The 20,288-nt window shown below is 41.5% G+C and overlaps 1 protein-coding gene across 1 annotated transcript in view; it reads right to left on the bottom strand.

Moving 5' to 3' along the window:
* The window catches only part of kirrel3l (kirre like nephrin family adhesion molecule 3, like), a 46,695-nt gene that overhangs the window by 16,272 nt on the left and 10,135 nt on the right, over positions 1–20,288 (bottom strand). Inside the window, exon 2 of the mRNA XM_067364874.1 lies at positions 558–710. Coding sequence (XP_067220975.1) covers positions 558–710 — 153 coding nt within the window. The remainder of the gene's footprint in view (positions 1–557; positions 711–20,288) is intronic.

Below are 20,288 nucleotides of genomic sequence, written 5' to 3'. Positions count from 1 at the left end.
TCAGTGCGTGACATGAGCGGTGATTGATTCTCCACCTCACCCTGAGCAGACGGCTGAGATGATTAGACAAATTAAACGCTAGTTTGCATTAGCTGCAGTGTTTGTTTGCCTTCCCGTTTCTTCACTCAATAGATCCTAGGAAGTAAGGCTGTGACATTACTCAAACACACATCCACTGCAGAGGAGGGATGCTGCCCTTTACCTGCCAATCTATGAATGGTTTTATCTCCCAGTTGTTAATTGGAAAGAAATAGATGAAGATAAGAGAAGACTAAGCCTTGGTAAATGGACTTCAATAAGCATTGTGTACCTCCTGGGGGAACAGCATCATTTCTGCCTTGCCACTTGCTCTAAATTTGGTTGACATATAGAAAACTGGGTTTCTAGCTAATTACAAACCAGTGCACCATTTAGAAACACCTTGAAAATTAATTACGTTGACTTCATTTTTTTTCCCCTTTCAACTCAATTTTCAAACCTGACTCAATGATGAAAAGCAATATTAAATGGAATGACTCTTAACCTCACTCTTCGTTCAGCTTTTGTACAACTCTTACCAGGTAGGTCTCGTTCACCACCTAACGCCAGGCCATCTTTGGTCCACTGCACCATGCCCCGATATCCCACAATCACACAGGGCAAGGTTACTGATTGGCCAGCAACCACTACTTGGTCCTGGGGCTGCTGGGAGAAGTAGGCTGCTTGAGACACTGCAGGAGGAAAAAAACAATACGTTGGTTGTTTGATATTGTAAAATATGTATAATAAGAACGCCATATTCCATCATCTTCTTTGACTAGTTATTGAAAGCAGCACCCTAAATGTGAGTGCTGCCATTTAGTATATATGTGGTATGCATGTGCACAGTCCTTGTGGACCTTCCTGTTAATTAAATTTATATCACACATTGTAAAACCGAAACATCCTTAAGACTTCATAAGAGTATACAACTGATGCAATTATGGGCTTCAATCTACCTCATTCGGTTTGCAACAAATTGGTTAAAAAAGCATGCCCATGTCATTTATTCTCTTCCAATCTTATTGAGTTTTTTTTTTTTTTTGTTTTTTTTTTGCAGAAGTGGCACATTTCTTTGCATCAGTCTGCCTACAAGCCTGGCTCTTTGAAATAAACCAGTAGCTGGTTGGATTACCATGGTAAACTACAGTAAGGCTCTCCTTCCTAATGCTGAAGCCTATCTGTCATTTTGCTCTAACCAGTCCAGCTTTCAGGTCAGTGATTTTGTACAGGGAGAGAGATGGGAAAGCACAGAACACATTAGTGTGATAGTATATTAGCGCTGAATCAGCAAGAGCCATTCCAGCTCACATTCACCATCTCTCTGCAGCTGGTAATACTCTTCCAGTTACACAATGAAATACAATTTTCCTTGCAGTACCCATGCACTGGGTTCTAGGAACATATTACCCTTTTACACTGATCTAAACCCTTTTTGCCTACCCAACACACTCTTTTAAGTAAAGTTTCACGACTGGTCACACAATGTGCTAGGTTTTTTTATCAAGGCCAGTGAGTGGCATTTCGCTAACTGATTGATGCAGAAAAGGCTAATATTGCATCATCTTCCGGCTGGAAGAAAAAAGCACAGTCCATAACACATTTTACAACAGTTTGGTTTTCTGTACTTGGCAAGGGGTGCAGGCGTCAGCTGGTCATGACTTATTTAACTCTTTCTTATGCCCATATGGCAACCTGCATAGAATGACATGGAAAGCAATGTCCCGTTGAGCCAGAGAATCTGTTACTACTTTCCAGGGTGGGGGAAGTGCTATTTTTTAGTAAAATTGTTGGTTAAACAATCAAAGGAGCTTTCTGCGTCCCATGAGAGCCATTCGTCGTGGGTTGAGAAAGGCACCTGCCTCACTGCCTTCCCTCTATTTTGGCTTTGCTGCCATCTTTCTTTCTCCTTTATAAACACTTTTTGCTTCCTGCCTGATTGGCATAGAAGCTCTCAGTTCTACTGAAAATAAACGACAACAAAAAAAAAAAATGCAATAAATTTGTCCAGACTAAACAACAAACAGCCTTCTCTCTCTCTTACTATTCCAAACACTTTTATATACACACATGGGCTTCTTACACACATTTCTGTGTTTCTCCATTGCAAGAGCTTCATGATTGGATCTGGTGCATCATGAGCCCTCTTGAAAGTAGAAAGATGGCAACCAGCCAGAAGTAACTAATCCATTCGCATGAGATTGCGGAGAAAGCGAGGGAAGAAAGAGCACAATTTGATGGAGGTTTTAGAAGGGGAGGGCTGTTACTGGTCCTTCTCTTTCTTTGCCCTTTTATTTCTGTGTGGTTAAATAGGAGAATAGGGTGCCAGTGCTGGATAAAGAGGGATCTATTCAGCTGGTGCTAAACCCCTCTGAAACTTCTCTCTTTGGGCCAGGGGTGTTTAAACAGACAGGGTAGGGGGCCCCACCCTAGGGGGGCCAGCAAGACGGTGAAAGGAGGGCAACATACGGTGGCCAGAAACACACTATTGTCCTCTTGTCCCTTGGTTTTAATAGGCCTCTTCATTTCCAATCAATCCTGCTAAATGCAAGTTTAATAGCTTTTCAATAGCGGCTTTTCCCCCCCTGAGGGAGCCCAGGATTTTCTTTCTCCTCCATGCTCTCTCACTCTCTGTTGTTCTCACTCTCTCTCTCACTTCATCATTCTCACTGCATTTCTTTGAGCTGAAAAGGGGCTTCCGAGCTTGGCTGACAGAGTTTGGTCGAGACTCAATTATCCACTCCATCAAGGGGTGCAGCAAAGACCATCCACCCCCCTAACCTCCTACACAACCCCACACCAGTGTTCTCTCTCAGAAACATAAGACTTCTTTCCCTCCAAGGCAAAGGCAAAGGCCAGTGCAGATTGCAGGTCTTTTCAAACTTGCCTTTTCCCCACTTGTGCTGACAGTCCTCTTTTCTTCTCTTGAGGATGGACACATCCAGAGAGGGAAAGAAATACTGTTAAAATGGAAGCTATACCTCTACTTCCTTGTCTTTTTCTTGCACAGCACCAACCTTCTACTCAACAAATTAAATAGTAGGTAAAAACACAATGGACAAATCAACATAACCATTCCATTTCAAAGTGTAAATAAGAATAACAAGGGAAAAACACACATCATGCCTGATTCTGCCAATCACTACCCTAAGATCACCCTGCATCCCAAAAGTGCCCCATTCCCATGAGAACTTTTACTGAGAGGAGAATACCAAACGTTCAGAACTAGTGGTGTCTCTTCCAAAAAGCTACATAGTTTCTTCCCTACATCACGAATCAAATACTTGTTTGGTATTATGCATTTTTCTTCCTGGAGTATTGCGATTTTGTGATTTATTGTTTTCATGCTATCATTTTCAAGGACATGAGATCAAAAGAGCTAAATATGATTCTTTTGTCAAAAACAAAACTCCTCTTGACATTACTATTAGTGGCAGTATTTCTAAGCCAATCCTTTAACTGTGTTCATATAGAATCATTCTTTTTTTGTACACTCCTGCCATCCCTGGAGCTCCACTTTTATGAGATATTGAGTCTTTTTACAGATACTGTAATTGTGTTGTGCTTCTGGGATTCTCCTTTTTGCATCAGGTACTGGATGAACATCGATTGCAATTAAAGAATCTTGCCCCAGCATCTAAATGTTTACGAGCGGTGATAATTCATCAGGATGAGCCAATGTTTAAGGGCTTTTGTACATTCAATAGTTCCTCTTTAGACCCCTCACTGAGTTGTGCCTCTGTGCATGTCTTTAATCACTCTCTCTCACACAAGACATTCACAGCTTGCATTCAGGCCCATTTACAAGTTATGTACCCGTATCAATGCATGCACTAAGCCTTATGAGCAAAACCAAAAACATCTTTACTACCCTTGCAATGCATGTAGACATTCACATGCACAAACCCACATATACAACGAAACGAGTTCACACCATGGGAGTGATTCAGCGCTCTCCAAATCTTGCTCCAAGAGAAGCTCAACGAAATATCACGTCTGGTTAATGAGTCATTTCAAATTGGAATAATTCCTCCTTGCTGAATTAGCCAATTCTTTAACGGCATGTTAGCGGCTTAATTACATGAGTTCATTCCTGACAGGGAATGGAAGAAGGAAAAGACGAATAAAATGAAGGAGGTATTGAGATGAAGAGGAGCAACGGTAGGAGAGAACTGAACATTTTTATAGGACTCCTCTGAGGTTTTCTAAGCTGGACCTGCTTAGAATGCCCTCATGGAAAGAACAAAAACTGATTTAACATTAACAAAAGTACATAAACAGTAGGAAGGAAAATGAATATCGCATATAAAAGAGGATAATAAATTTGGTACTCACATGAGAAGGTCAGACAAAAGGCTTGGTATTAACATGGCTGTCTGGCTCATACAATGTCATTACAAGGTACCATAACAAATAAAGAGGTGCGTGGGATAAGACAGAGAAAGCCGTCTCTAAAACCTACGTTGTGATTTGCTCCACAGTGTGTGGCATCTGCGTGTGCCTGTGTGTTTACGCGTTCCCCCTTCCCCTAGTAACAAGGTCACAACACACTTGGCCTGATACACTTTAATCCGGATTTTTTCAAAATGGAATATCATTTCACGGCACTGGATGGAAGCAGAGAGGAGTGTGTGTTCATGTGGTGGCGTAAATAGGGCAGGCGTGCTGTGGGGATTGCGGCTCACATTTAGTTGGTACTTTGACACAGTGACTTTGTCTTTTTTTGTCACATGTTAAGTGCAGCTGCAGCTGGGCCTGACTTGAGCATGACATATTAAAGAGCTTTGCTTTTTTCTCTCACTCTCCCCTAGTTTCTCCAGGCTGTTTTTAGAGCCCAGGATGTGTCTGAGGAGAGAGCTATGCACTCTGCCTCACTGGGACGAACGGACGAACAGATGTTAGCAGTGATCCCTCTCTGGTCTACCCTCACTAGGGACAGCGGGGAGTCTTGATGGTATTAGTGAAAGTCTATGTTTGTGTGTGTGTGGCACTTGGTTTCGCCCCTGGCACAGTTGCAGATAAATCAGAATATTTATCCCATGTCAAGCCATATTTAGCCCTCCCTCAACCTCTTCACTGTTTGTTCTGACAACTCTGATTATAAACAGTGAAGATGTTGCAGTAGGGTAATACCGCTCACATGGATTCATGATCATGCTAAAATCTATAATGATAGATTCAACACATTTGCAGTTTTGCGCAATCTTCCAGGTGAGACACATTTGAATACATATAATGTTATATAATCCAATTAATTCCATATGTTCAGGTTGTGTAAATAATATAAAGCCCCCAACCCCCCCTAAAAAAAACAAAAAAACAAAGCAAAACAAAAAACACTGAACTGTTTAATTCACCCTTTTCATAGCCTGCTTTTCTATTAAGTACAAACACCACCTTGAGCAGTGTGCTAAAGACTTGTCTAGAGGAGAAGATTGGAATACAAAAGAAGGGTAAATGGGTGGATGAGTGCAGAGGAAAAAGAGAAAACTAGTGTGAAAAAGTAACTTGCTGGAAATAAACAGGGCTGGCTAAAAGCGATCCATTGTGCCTGCTTCAGATAAGGCCACTAAACCCAAGCTGGAAAGAGCTGAGCTCCATTCTGCGCCATGGAATTATCCTTTTGTTTGGTATGGGTAGACTCTATTGTTTCGCTTTCATTGTAGAGTGTGTGTGTGTGTGTGTGTGTGTGTGTGTGTGTGTGTGTGTGTGTGTGTGTGTGTGTGTGTGTGTGTGTGTGTGTGTGTGTGTGTGTGTGAAATAGTTCAAGCACATGTGAAGATGTGTTATACCAAAGTCCCTGTAACATTCTCTAGGCTGCATTTTGAAAAGTATCCCTTGTAAACATAGCCGTCTCCTCTACCTAATGTCCAAACAAACTGAGCCAAGGGCCACTGGTATTTGTTTCTGTGGATTCAGAACCTGCCACATTTCTTATTCCTTTCTCTTCTCCTTCGTTCTTGCCTTCCCATTTGCCTGGTCTCATCTTCTGCACCTTATCTCCTGCCTCACATTCCAGTCACATCTTTCTCCCCCTTTCCTTTCTCACTTTCAGTGTTGTTTTGTGTCTAAATTGCAGCCTAACAGCTTTTTAAGAGCTGTTTGCAGGGGTTTAATCCTCCTAGCCTCTTATTCAGTCTGCAGTCTATTGTAAGCATCCTGGCACAGTACGAGACCCTTTTCAGGACGACCATACAGCTCATCCATCCATCACACCTTCTTCCTCTGTCCTTCCCTCTCTTCTTCTAGCCCCTCCAATCCCTTTAGTAAACCCCCACTTTCTCTTTTCCCTCCATCCCTCTCTCTTTTCTCCTGTCAGCCAGGCCTGATCCCCAGCATCAATGCTGAGCAGGGCCCTTTTCACAGTTACATAAGGTGTGACAAATTGTTGATTTGCCTTCTCCATGCCTGTTTCTGCTCCCCTCTCCACATTCCAGACACCCTGTCCCTCACTCGCTCCCTCCCTATCCCTGTCCTTTCTCTATTTATCGGCATGAAAATTGCAGGGGTTCAAGTCAGCTTGTCGACAGAGAGAGTGAAACGGGGATGATGGGGGGTCCGCAGCAGCAAGAGAAACACAGAATAGGACATAAGAGCTTCCAGCAGGGGTGGAGAAGGGAAGAACAGGCTTCTGACAGATAGAGGGCTCAAACAAGCCTATGCTTTTGAGAGGGAATGAAGGAAATCTATAATCAAGCTTCTCACCCTGCAGTTATTTCTCACTCTGTCTTATTCTCTTGTTAGTGGTGCTTGCTAAGGCAAGTGTTGTGCTATTATTTTTCTAAGTGACAAGACTTACAAGTTTAACCTGAAAAAAATAAAATAAATAAATGACAGAATTAAATTTGAATGAGAGACCTAAGTCATATCTAGACATATGGATCAAAAGTAGTCACCTAGAAACCATCCGGAGCACCCTAGCAACCACCTAGAATACCCTAGCAACCGCCAAGAACACCTTAGCAACTACATTATATCCTAGCATTATGGCAGCAAGATAAATATGTTCAAAAAATTTATCTTGGCCTGTCAACAGTGGTAACATTGACCACATCGTCAAATTGCGTCAACCCTGCCAGGTCACATAAGAAGGCCGATAGCTACATTTTGAAATGAGAATGATACTGAAATATATGTGTGTGTGTGCCGCTCAAGACCTCTGCGTGCAGCAGAGGCTGCGTCTGTCACGCACTCCTCACGCTGTGCAGCAACTCTGGTGAGCGTCAGAACTTTTCCAAGTGTCATTATTCCAGTGTTCCCATTCTCACTCTCCCACTTCAGAGTCTAAGAACTCCTCTACTCGCAGACGGAAATCTCTCCGCTAGGAACACAAATAGGCTGGGAAGAAAAGAAAAAAAAAAACTAGAGAGGCAAGGAAGAGGGGGAGGATGAGATTGTCTCTACACATCAGCCAACTGTCTTGACAAGATGTTGATTGAGCCAGTCTTGTCATTTCATTCCTGCAGGTCTCCTGGTATTTTCTGAGGATGGTTATTGCTGCTGCTTTCCCTTCTCTCTCTCTTCACTTTATCTACTTTTCATGCCGCCTATGTCTAATTCTCTCTCTCCTATACAGCATGCACCAATCTCTCTTTATCCCTCTTGCTCTCTGTTGCTTGTTGTACAGTATGATCTAAGATCTAGTATGCTTTTAAATCATTAGCGTTGTGTGCTCTTTGCATAAATGCGAAGGTTGCTGTATGCACCAACACCCACACAATAATGGAAACATCTACAATTGGTACGCCTCTGATGGGCTTCATTCATTGCAAGGAAAACTAAATAAATACAATAAAGACAAATTAATAAATAAATAGACAACACTTTTATATGTACTCTCATTTCATTCCTCTGGCTGTGAAGTCAGGGTAAACAACACTGAGAAAAAGCAACACTGTAAATATGGCAAGATGATTAAAAATCCATAAAGTCAGTGAAAAGATCACGTTTAAACGTGCCCCCCTTATTTGCCTTTGTTGATCATTCTGCCCTGCACTCACTTTCAAAAGGCAAATGAAATGAAAACAAAGAAATCTAGCACTTATACTGAGCTATTGGGATGCTAGGCTCAATGCCCTGGGGTGTCAATTAATTTAGTCTGGGGATTTGTGGCCTACACTTCCTAATTGAGCCCAGTGGAGGCCCCTGTGGCTCTCTATGATAGGAGGAAGTGCGTTCCATAATTAATACATTTTTTTTTCCTCATACTGTCTTTATTATTATTATTTTTTAATGAGGAAGTGATGTTGTAAATGTATGCATCTCATTAGAGCAAAGGGGGCCATGCACTTTATTGGTCTAAATGCGGAGAGGAAAGGGAAAATAGCTGTAACCTCAGTTGTTAGTGGCATGCATGGGAGTATGTGTGTTGGAAAATAAAGAGAGATGGGTTCAATGAATACCTTGTTAGGGTTGTTCAATGTGTGTGCTTTTTTTTTTACTGCTTGGAGGTTAATGTGGCACTGGCAATTCTATTGAAGCTTTCTCTAATTTGATGTTTTTTCCTCTCTCTTCGAAAGAGAGACCGGCCATGGTTGAGTGTTGTTTTTGAAGACCTCCAGTTTGTTTGATGTACAAGAGATTTAATTTCTGTTCCATTAGAATTTCCCTTTTCCATTAAAATTTTCCCCATCCCGCCTGTTATGCTTTGTTTCTTTCGACACCTATGTGGCGGTGACTTCTATTCGCATCACATAACAGTATATAATTAAACAAACAGCTCCTTCATCTCTCTAGGAAGGGTGGCATCAGCTGAAACAATGAGCCGCCTCTTCGCCGGTGAAAGGGCTGACCCATGCTCACGGACGGCCTTCAAAACCACCGTGATTAATCGATGTCTGTGCTTTTCACAGTCACCACAGTTTGCATTTCCTTCCTCTATCAAGTTAAAGTGGTAGGGGGTTGGGTAGTTTAATTAAAGACCGAACTGTCCTGTTCATCAGATTAGCCTGGACTCAAAAGTGTTCTTTTAACATGACTGATGACTAAAACCCTAAGAACACAAAATAATGGCTTGGCGAAGGAGGATAGAAAAAAGATTGAAAAAATCTTACCTGCCGACCTCAATACATCCTGGCTTGCTTAGCGCAAAAGAAAAGAGGGAGGGAGGAAGGGAAGAAAAAAAGTAATTTCCTGAAACTCCATTTCTTTGGTGGTGATTAGCAAAGAAGCGTAATTAGGCTGAAATGTGAAGTCAGGATTTTTTTTTCTTTCTTTACGGATTGAACCACTTCCTCTGGAAAAATCTGGCCCTGATTAATGAATGAATGATTAATGAGTGAACTAATAAATCAATTAATTATTAAGCAAGCACTCTGAACAAGAGAAAAGGGAGGATAAGGAGTTGGAAGAGATTGTGAAGGGAGCATTGTTATGGAAGCCACACACTCATCGTCTGAAGAACCTTTGGCTGAGCATAACTGTGGATTCCAGACAAGTGTTACTTTTAGCCAAAAGGTGACATTTTTAACATTAGTTTTAGCCAAAAATTCGACATACTCACATTCATTTTTACTGATTGGTGACATCGTGTTATAACAAGACAACAAGTTGTAACCCTGAAGCACAGTGGTGGCAAATCTTCCTTCCCTGTTTCATCCCTCCTTCCAACTTCCTACACCCTCCCCACTTAACTAGGACACTCTATCAATCTTTGATAATACTTGGCGTGGGCTGTGGCTGCGAGACCAGCGACGGGAGAGTTGAGGCAGCACAGCATGGCGTGATGTATGAAATGTGGGCCGTGCCAATAACAATGATATACTGTAGCGTTTTCCAGTCAAGTTTGACCTTTTTTCCTCCGCTGATATTAATCGCTGCAGCGCCAGAATACATGCCTGATCTATTTCTCCCCCAGGAACCCCGTGCACTTTACAGTGCCGCTCTGGCCTCTCCATGTCTTTGCTAAGCTTTCTTTATCTCACTTCCTTCTTTCTTTTGCTAAGACTACCACCTGTTGGAGCGCACCTCACCAGGATGCACCACCTAACTGTTATTTTATGATTGGATAGGTTTGTTGTGGCCTTTTAAAAAATGTGACGTGCCCCTGTAAACCTTCAACTCCCCAGTGCACAAGGCCCAGCTTAAACATAAGAGAACTTGCTTTGTGATAGCCAGAGATATAGATCTCTATGCTTTGGCTGTGGCATTATTAGCTGAGCATCTGAGCAAAAGGAGTAGACACTGAGCTTTTGAAGAGAGTCTCCTGGGGGCTTTGGAACCGGGCAACCTACAGAAGAAGTCAGGAAAAAAGAGAAGGAGCCTCAAGGCTGTTTGGCAGGATTGTTCCTAGTTAATGTGATGGAAAATGCCAAGTCCCTCTCATGCTCTCTCTTTCTCCTTCTTTCCCTGTCCTCCTCCTTTTCACTATCTTCTTGTTGACTGGTGCTATGCTGCCAGTGTGGAATTGCAGATTTCCCCGGTCTCAATTGAGTGAAAAGGGCTTTGTCCTTCTATTTGGGGAGGATCATTGAACAGAGTTTGGGACATATGGTCCCTGTGTGCTGGTCCCTGCCTAGCGTTGCTGAAGAATGTAGTGGGAGGGACAGCTGACCTCCCTGCTCTTCTTTAACACCTAGCGTGCCTAACTCAGCTAGTGGCATGATGAACTTAAACACACAATGAAGTGTTTCTCTTTCGTTAGGTATTTTTTCCCTCCTGTCATCAGCTCTAAAAGTTAACTGACCATGGGAGGAGTGCTGATAGCGCTGGGTGGGAAGAAATGCACAGAAGGACAGATGTTTTCACAAATTCTCCTGCTAATAACCCTCCCATGTGTGTTGCACCAAAACTCTGTTCTTCCTAGCCTTAAGCTCCGTTTACATCTGACATTTAAGATCCATATTGGGCGATCCGATCACAAGTGGTCAGATAAGACACATTGCTGTTTACAACTGCTGATAGCTTGCATCTAAAATGCAAAGAAAAAAATAAAGTTGTGGATAGATAGTCAATTATTTTTTCAAAGCCAAATCTTAAATTGTTTTTGGATCCCATTTACACCTCTATTTAGCACTGTCCTATTTCAAACGAATCGCCTAAAGTGGATGTTAATGCCAGGTAAACTGGGCCTTACATTTTCTCTCCCTTCGTCATTCACTCTTTATCTATTCTAAAACAACTCACACCATTTCTTATTTTGCATACGCACTCCTTATTCTTTTATGCTTTAACTCATACAAACACACACACACACACACACACACACACACACACACACAGTTTGGCTGGACAGTTAAGCAGACAGCAGTAATAGATGGACGCTGTCTGGTCGTGGCAGTATCTCTGATGCCCAGGCCCATATTGGAATGTCTCAGCGTGTTTTCCTGTGATAAGGCTTTTAATTAAGTGTCTAACAAGGACGTCTGGGGGTGTCCATCGAAGGGACATGGCCACCTGTGTACAAGACCATTATCCAGGGAGACGGAGGGAGAGAAAGAGAAGAAAGAGTGTGTGAGAGAGAACGAAAGATAGGCAAAAGCAGAGAGAGGCAAAAAGAGATGCCACACACATACATACAGACTTTCCACTCTGTAGGAATCTAATTCCCTCTACGGTCATGACCAGGACACCAACAGATCCAAATCATGATTTAAGCACCAGATGCCATGACCGTTTTACAGATTATATAAACAAAGCTTTATTAGCAGGTAAGACTCAGTTTCTGGGCTACTTCAGACGCTGGGAAACAAGTGAGATATGTGCTCTTGTTCAACCGACACATAGAAAAGTGGTTCTGGCCTATTTAAAAAAAAAAAACAAATAAACAAAAATCTCAAACCAAACACCTCATTCATATTACTGTTGGGTTGTTAAAATATTTATTTATTATATCATGTATTAATTGATTATTATACATTTTATTCACTATAAAGTTAATTCAAAATTTCAGACAAGTACTTTTCTAGTTAAAATTACACAGTCAGTTTGAACTTCAGGTTGAACAACCAAACTGAAATATTCAGATTTTATATTCTGTTTGCTACCTAAATTCAAATAGAACTGAATTGGAATTTAAAAGCTATTCTCAATTAATAGATTCCCCAAGCACTGGCTCCAGCATCAGCACCATTTCAGTGGAAAAAGGTACATAAGGTGTCGCTATCGATCATTACAGCATCTAGATAATCTGTAGATTGCTTGCCTGCAGCTCGGCAGTGTTCCAATGAGGTCTTTACAGGATATGGGTTTGGATCTTAGGAAGCTCAAATCAATCTCTATAGATTCTGATTTTAAAAAAAAAGAACAATATCGTTTAGCTTTTCCGTCTGAGCAGCTCTTGGAGAGTGAATGAAAGAGAAAGAAAGGGTGTCACCCCAACAGAATGGTAAAGAGAAATAGGGGAGGAGGGGGGGGGGGGATTTGATCTGCAAGTGTGAATAAATGCATACTCCGCATAACCTGTTATAATTCAACAGACATAAAATTGTATTTTCATGAAATATCTTTCTTGGTCTTCCCTGATGAATAACTTCCCTCTATTTTTTTGCTGGCCAATCTGTTCCACCTCCTCTTGTCCACTCTCATCCAGAGAAACCACTCAATCTTCCTTCTTGAGGGAGGCTTCCTTTAAATCTTAATTAAAACCAACTCCAAAAGCCCATCTCCTCCCAGGGGCAAGCTTGAAATCAGCTTAGAACAATCAAGCTTACGGATTAGGTTCCAGGGGAAATGAGGAAAAGAAAAGGAAAGAGAGAGACACAACACAAAGAATAGGAAGATGAGGGAAAAGAGCCACCTTCCCCCCCTCCTCCTCCTCCTCCCTTGCTCAGGGTGGTGACTAGAGTCCGGTCTTGACCTATCGACCCCACTTTCTTGCAAGATTAAGCTGTTAGCAATGCTCCTAGAGAAGGTAAACATAGGTTGCGAACAATGGCCACCAGGCGAGAACCTTATTGGATTTTAATTAAGTGCCAGGAGAAAGTGTTAAAAAGGACTATGGGACGCAGAGGGGCTCCAGTGTTCACAAACCCTGTACAGCGTGTTTCTCATGCTTCACATTTTTCATGCTTTTTTTCTTTTTTGTGTGACCCTTGCTCCAGCTATCCACCCTTTCTTTTTCAGACAAAAAAAAAAGCTCCTTAGCCTGTTTGCCTGCTTGTTCACATTGTGAGAACAACAAACAGGTCTTCACTCCCTGCTCCTTAGAGAACTATTCGTCACCCGCCTCGTTTCACCACAATCCCAGGTTATCGCTCTTGGGCTCCCTCTCTCTCTTAACAAGGTGAAACGAGACTCGGTCCCCTGAGGAGGCAGCGCCAGTGATAAGGTTAAAATGGGCCGAAAAAATGGAGGCGATTATTTGATATTGGACAGATTGAATTATCTAGATTGAGAGTGCAAGAGAGGAGGGGATGCTAGTTTGGCTCTGAGAGCCAAAAAAGAAAGATAGTGTTTGAGAGAGAGGAAAAGAAAGGAAGAGGGTTGGACAGAATAATTTTTCTCCAGCATTGCCATTTGTGCCAATGAGGACCAGCCTGATATTAATGACCACTCAACTCTCGGCCAATGGAGGAGTTTTTACCTCTTAAGGGGCAGCTTGTGAACGCTGCAGAGTAGGCTGTTAATTTGACAGAGAGCTAGTCAGCCAATGCTAGATTTGTGAAGACCGAGAACTCTATACGAAGCCTGAGAAATCCCTATACATTCATTGGACCTTTTGCCGTTCTATCAATCAGATCTATAAAGGCCTGTACACACTGGGACGAATATCGCACATGTTTATCGCCAGCGTTTTTCGAGACGTTTTTTGTGTTCATAACCAAGTGATTTTCTGGTGATGCACAGAGTGGACGTGCAAATTCACTCCCTGACAGTATGTGGCGCTTGTGCTTAACTGTAGTGCAAATAAACATATTTATGAAATAAACATTCTCAACTATATTTCTTGAATGTAAAAAGAAAAAAACAAACAGTAAAAATACAGAAATAATACACATCTATTGGTGTGACCAAGAACTGGCAGAACAGTTTGTAGGGGTCTTCCTCGTCTACTTACTTTCTCTTCGTTGTCTTGGTATCAATGTGTGCTCGGCAAGACTATTTTGTGCTTGAGCGCCACCAAGTCGTGTTTTACTGTAACTTCAGCATCTCCAGGCACGTGAACAAAAGCGCCACTCTCATTGGTCTGCCAGTTTTTAACGTGGCGCATCAAAAAAAACCAAAAAACAACCGGAGGCATTTTTTTTTTTTTAATTACGCTTTTACACATCACATTTTTCACGTCGGTGCGCACTCACATTGGTGCCCTTTGTTTAGTCACGAGGCATTAAACATCGACAATAATCGCGTGCGATATTCATCCCAGTGTGTACAGGCCTTAAGGTTCTAAGCTACTAAATTTACTGCTTACTAATGAACATAGAAAAGGTTGAATATAGAAAAGAAAAAAAATCCAAATACACACAAACACCATGCGCCTGGCCGGAGACGGGCCATCATCACCTCAACAGGCACCAAAAGAGAGCTGTTAATTGGTGTGAAAACGCACACACTGACTTGTGTTATGGGTATTCGATGAAGCTGGCACTTGTTAACAGGATACACTGAATCACAGGGAGAGATAGAGACAAAAGGGAGAGTGTTTTTGAGAGGAGAGACCCCACCTACTGCTAATATTTGTGATTTCTTTGCTTGGCTCAAAGGAACAGGGCTAATGAGTTCATCCCATTTTAAACTATAGTGTTTTATAAAAATACATGATGGCAACCGATTCAGACTCACAGGAAGTTTCCACTGACAAATAAGTACACTTCACACCTTCGCGCTGACATGCCTATAGTACAAACACCTTTGTACAATACAAATTGGATATAAAAACCACCCTATCTTTTTTTTTTTCCCCTACAGAGTTAAATCTGCTTTACTTTTACACTTAAGTGAATGCATTAATAACATTAGCAAAACAAAAGAGGTTTCGCACCAAGCTACTGCATCACACTGGGACAAAAGACTCAGCTCTAACGGAGCCTTTTATGGTTCCGCTTGACAATTCAAGACTCTTTCATGGTGAGTTTGGACCATAGATTTCTGAGATGCCTGGTAAATGAGTGAAGGCTTGCAGTGTATGGACGGTTACAGGGCTAATCACTAGAATGTATGATCGCTGAACCTCCCTGTGGCTCTGTTGAAAGGACGTTTGTGTTGGCCTCTTTGCCACTCTGTTACTGATCAGTCTGCTTAAGTAGCTTGTGATTGAGGGTGTCCATTAGAAGCCTATCCATCACCTCCTCTCAACAAGCTGAGTGAAAAAGTGAAGACATCAGACACACCCCTGCACCAGTATCTAAGCTTGTCCACATTCATCAGAATAGTGCCTTTTTAACCTTTTTTATAAAATGAATAGTTCAAATTCCAAATTCAAATGGACCCTTTGTTAAGCTCTGCCCATCTTGGTTACCGTTGCTAACTCAGACAAACTTTAGAAAATATCCCATTTGAATAAACTGGAGAATTCTGTGGATTTTGTGTACTTGCAGTAAAATGTGCTCATAAAGAGGTAAAAAATCTCTTTGCCTTTCTTCTTTAAAGAAAACTCACAATTACAAAAAAAAACAAAACATGCAAATCAGAATTGAGACAAATGTGTCTCACAGTCAGCTGAGAAGAAAAGCCTAATTTGATCATGATTACAACTGATAACATCAGTGTAAGTGAATAGAACACATTTACTGCGGTACAGTGAACTCTTCAATTACTATCACACTAATGACCCGAATCAATACGTAAAATGATGTTAAAAGAATGTAAATTAGTAACATTAATTTACCTCTGAGAAAATGGAGGTGTTCTTATAGATATTCTACATGGTTAATTGATAATTAGAGCTGACACATTGTTCAATCCACAGTATGTACTTCTCCAGATTCATTAAAAAAGACTATAAAACAGACAAAATTGACCCAGCAACATTACCATATGCCAGAACATGTTAATATAATTAATTAACTGAACTACTTATTGTACAAGTGTCCATGCTTTTAAAGCAATAAAAATGTTTTGCTTTTGTGGCCATTCTAGTAGTACAAAGCTCAAAAGAGGTTCTGAAAAAATACTCCCACAAATTCCTCTGCCTGTGAAATCCTTTAATATCTAAACAAGCTTTTGCAAAACTGCAGCTCCACCAAAACTCAACAAAACATTGACTTTGGAAGCGAGATGTCAGTATCAAATGACAACCTATCACATTTGTGCTCTGTTGTCTAGGGGGCTTCATAATTCATCACTAAATTTCCTCCTCGCAGTGGGACGCAGCTCATATAGAAAGCTGAACCTGTATCTTCAGGCAAGAGAGTATCTCGCTTCATCTGCTGCTGTAAGTGAGAAGAAACTAGAGAAGTGCAGTTCCAGCAGGAACATACTTCTCATTCTCTCACCTGCTCTGAGGTGGCCCTGTTTGGGTATGCTTGAAACCAAGCAGCCTGCTGCGTACAAAGCCAGCCTGGCCCCCAGAGCTAGAAGACCTGCTGTGTCCTCCAATACCAATGCATCTTTTTCTCGGTATACTGGCGAAGCTGTTTTTGTCACACCCCAGAAACATATACAATCCATTCGAGAAGAAAGCAAAAACAAGAAGCTTGAGGTAAAGTACAAAGCAGGTTGCATTAGTGTCAGACCTTTTATTCCTGCTTTCTCCTTCTCTCTTCCACACATGAACCAGCCCACACTTTTCTTATGTATTTGTCCTATCCTATTATGCTGTTCCTGAGGATGGCAAGTAATTTTGCCCTGTGTCCTTCTCTGAAGACAAAACAAAACATGGATGACAACACAGGGTACAAATAAGGCTCCAGCTCACACTGCATAATGGATATGCAGTGAAAAGACTAGCTTCTTGAAAAGACTAGCAAATCTGCTTACCAGGATACATTTCAGATCATGCATTGGTCATCACTAGCCAAGTTTTACTGGTGAACAACATGGTTATATATACACCACCTTCACAGAAACTCGTGCTAGTCTAAGCTGGTCTTTTCAGCAAAGTACTGTGGGACTATGAAGCCCATTCCATTCTAATCTGCATAATATTTATGCATGCAAATGCATAAAAAGTGGCATTTTGTGCTGCGGCTTGGTAAAGTTCTAAAAAGCTCAGGCAAAGTAAGCATATCACTTTTTTTAGACTTCATCTGTCCATACAGACTCATTATTCACTCCAAGAGACATTATGTTTAGCTAGCAACTTTTCTTTCTTTGTCTCTCTTTGTTCCTTGTTCTCTTTGTCTTCTATCTCACTCCTTCCCTCTCCTATTTATCTCTGTCCTTATCTGTGACTGACAAGCACCCCACACCAGTGTTTACCGCAAGCCAGAACCAGGGAGAGAATTTCAAAAGTAAACAGCCAATATCCTGCACAACAACGCTGAGGTAGCTCTTTTCGGTGTGTATCGTGTACCTGTCCCTGTGTGTGTGTAAACTTCCTCTTGAACTCTGCAGAGAACTGCAGGGTTTGGACGCCTCACCCAGACAATAGTCACAGACCATTAGAGGTTTCTCTGTCTTTTTTTTTTTGTGCAGGGTTCAGCGCTGTAATCCGTTACAGCCCTCCCACAGCAGTAGAGCGGCTGGAATGCATCAATCAGGAAGGTCCAGGGGCACTCCCTGACATTACCTCATCGTCTGAAAGAGGCTGTGTATCATATTCAACCCATCAACACCCCCCCTGCTTTCCCTTTCATCCACCCAGCTCTGGACAACCTGTGCATTCAAAGCTTGACTGCTTTGTTACGGCTTCATCATTGCCCCCGGGTGTCCAAATGCCCTATCCAGTCTCCTGTGTCAGACAGTCACTTTTTCATCTGGTATGTCTTTGTTACTCTGTTTCCTACTTTTAAACTGGGAGAAGAGATGAAGGGGTTCCTTCACACCAGTACAAGGATATCCATTACCTTCAGAGCTAAGATGCTGGAAGTTAATCTGTTTGACCCCCCTCTTTTCCTCTCTCCCCTTTCTGCCTTGGCACCATTTAGTCAAGCTGCATGGACTCCTAAGCCTTCCACACCTTGGCTAAATGGTTCTCATTTTTTTCTACCTTCCAAATCATTTGATCGCCCCTTCTTTTTTTCCAAATGCACTGGCTTGTTTCAGATCGCTCGATAAAATTACCATGTTTGGACACATGAGTGACGGCGGAAAGCTTGTTTGACGCGCCTTGACTGACACCCCTCACTTGATAGCAAATTGGCCAGCTTCTCCCTCGACCTCCCACTGTGGCATTCAAAGCCATGCCGTAATATCTCAGCAATCAAGAAAAAGCAAGTGAAAGTAGACAGTGGGGGGAGAGAGAGAGAGAAGGAAAGACATATATGCTTTTCTCAATTTCTTGCCCAGCTGTCTGAAAACTAAACAGAGATGCCTTTCACCCTGATGTGGTGGGGAAGCTTGAGTAAGGTCTTCTCTCCGGTGTGGAGTTGTGGTTAACGGTCGAGCTCACAATCACAATATTTGCGCACACATTCCACTGGGGTTTCCAGAGAGGAAGAACTATTTGGTTAAGGGATGTGAGTGTGGCAGAGAAAGAGAGACAGACAGAGAGAGAATGAGTTCACAAATAGCTGATAATGAGGGTCTTCCTGTCTGCATGACAGTCTTTATGCCAAAGGCTCAAGTAGGGCTGTGCTGAGCTGAGATCTGCTTTTTAATATGATGCTATCTTATAATGGAAGCAGGTATAAGATCCTATCCTGATACAGAATCTAGGCAGCTTTAGCGGAACTTAAATCGGTCACCTACTAGTGCAAGGGTGTCAAAGACACTTACTACAATTGCTATATTGGTATGAAGTAAAATTCAGTTTGTAGCTAAAACAGGACTTATAACCTAATAGAAAATCATTAATTTGTTGTGCTGGATGCTATGGAGGACATCTTAAAGTGGCAGAACCTTTTTCTTTTTTTTTTTTTTTTACAGTTTGTGCTTTATTCCAGACTTTATTAGATAAGAATGTTTAAAGAATTATTTCAATTTAAAATGAAAACTACCTTTACTCACCCTCAAGCCACCCTAGGTAATGACTTTCTTGTTTCTGATTAACACAATCTGAGTTATATTAATAAATATCCTGATGCGTCCAAGCTTTATAATGGCAGTGAACGGGACCAACGTGTATGAAGCTCAAGAAAGTGTATCCATTCATCATAAACGTACTCCACACGGATCCAGGAGGTTAATAAAGGCCTTCTGAAGTGAAGCAATGCGTTTGTGTAAGAAAAATATCCATATTTAACAAGTTATAAAGTAAAATGTCTAACTTTCGCCAGACCACCTTCCATATTCAACTTAGGGAGAAAGTGTAACGCCTCTTGCAGTTCAAAACAGTTATGCTACGTTACAGAATACAGAAGGCAGAAGCTACATATTTTACTTTAGAACTTGTTAAATGTGGATATTTTTCTTACACAAATGCATTGCTTTGCTTCAGAAGTCCTTTATTTACTCCCAGAGCCATGTGGAGTTCGTTTATAATGGATGGATGCACTTTCTTCATACTCTTTGGTCTCATTCACTGCCATTATAAAGCTTGGATGCATCAGGATATTTGTTCTCAGATTGTGTTCATCAGAAAGAAGAAAGTCATATACACCTAGGATGGCTTGAGGGTGAGTAATGCTTGTGGTAATTTTCATTTTAAAGTGAACTAATCCTTTAAAGAATAAAAACAGGCCTGTACAATGTAACAAGGTCAACCTAAAATGACTTAGACACCACTGTACTAGAGTATATGGAAAGTTAGATCCTGAAGCATCACATGTAATATTACAATCGGACTGTGGCTTTTTGAGAGCTTTTCTATCTCTCTCACACACACAACGTCTTCTTTGATGGAGTAATCATTAATTAAACAGTCAGGCTTTGACTAATCACCCTACAAAGGCCATGCAGCTTTAACCACAAGACGCTCATCTCAGCTGCCCTTCTGGCACACCCTTCAACTGTGTGTGTGTGTGTGACAGAAAAACAATCAATTACTGTTAGCTGTCAGTCCATCTGAACGTTCCTTGACTCATTATTTAAAGTATGCATGAATCCATAACTATAACAAACACAAACCCCAGAACATATAAGTAATAAAGGAACATAATGTCAAATCTAGCTCAATGATTTGCAGTACAACATTTCCCCCCAAACATAAACACAGAAATCTAATATTCAATAAATAAACAGACAGATAAAATTAATGAACAGTTTTCATAGCAGAATTGGATTTTCCCACCGCAGAAAACATCCTCTCATATCAGGACCATCTTTAAGACCGGGCTTAGGGATCTCGGCCC

The sequence above is a fragment of the Chanodichthys erythropterus genome, chromosome 17 (assembly GCF_024489055.1).
Source record: "Chanodichthys erythropterus isolate Z2021 chromosome 17, ASM2448905v1, whole genome shotgun sequence".
Taxonomy (NCBI): Eukaryota; Metazoa; Chordata; class Actinopteri; order Cypriniformes; family Xenocyprididae; genus Chanodichthys; species Chanodichthys erythropterus.
This window is presented reverse-complemented; position numbering and strand designations above follow the sequence as displayed.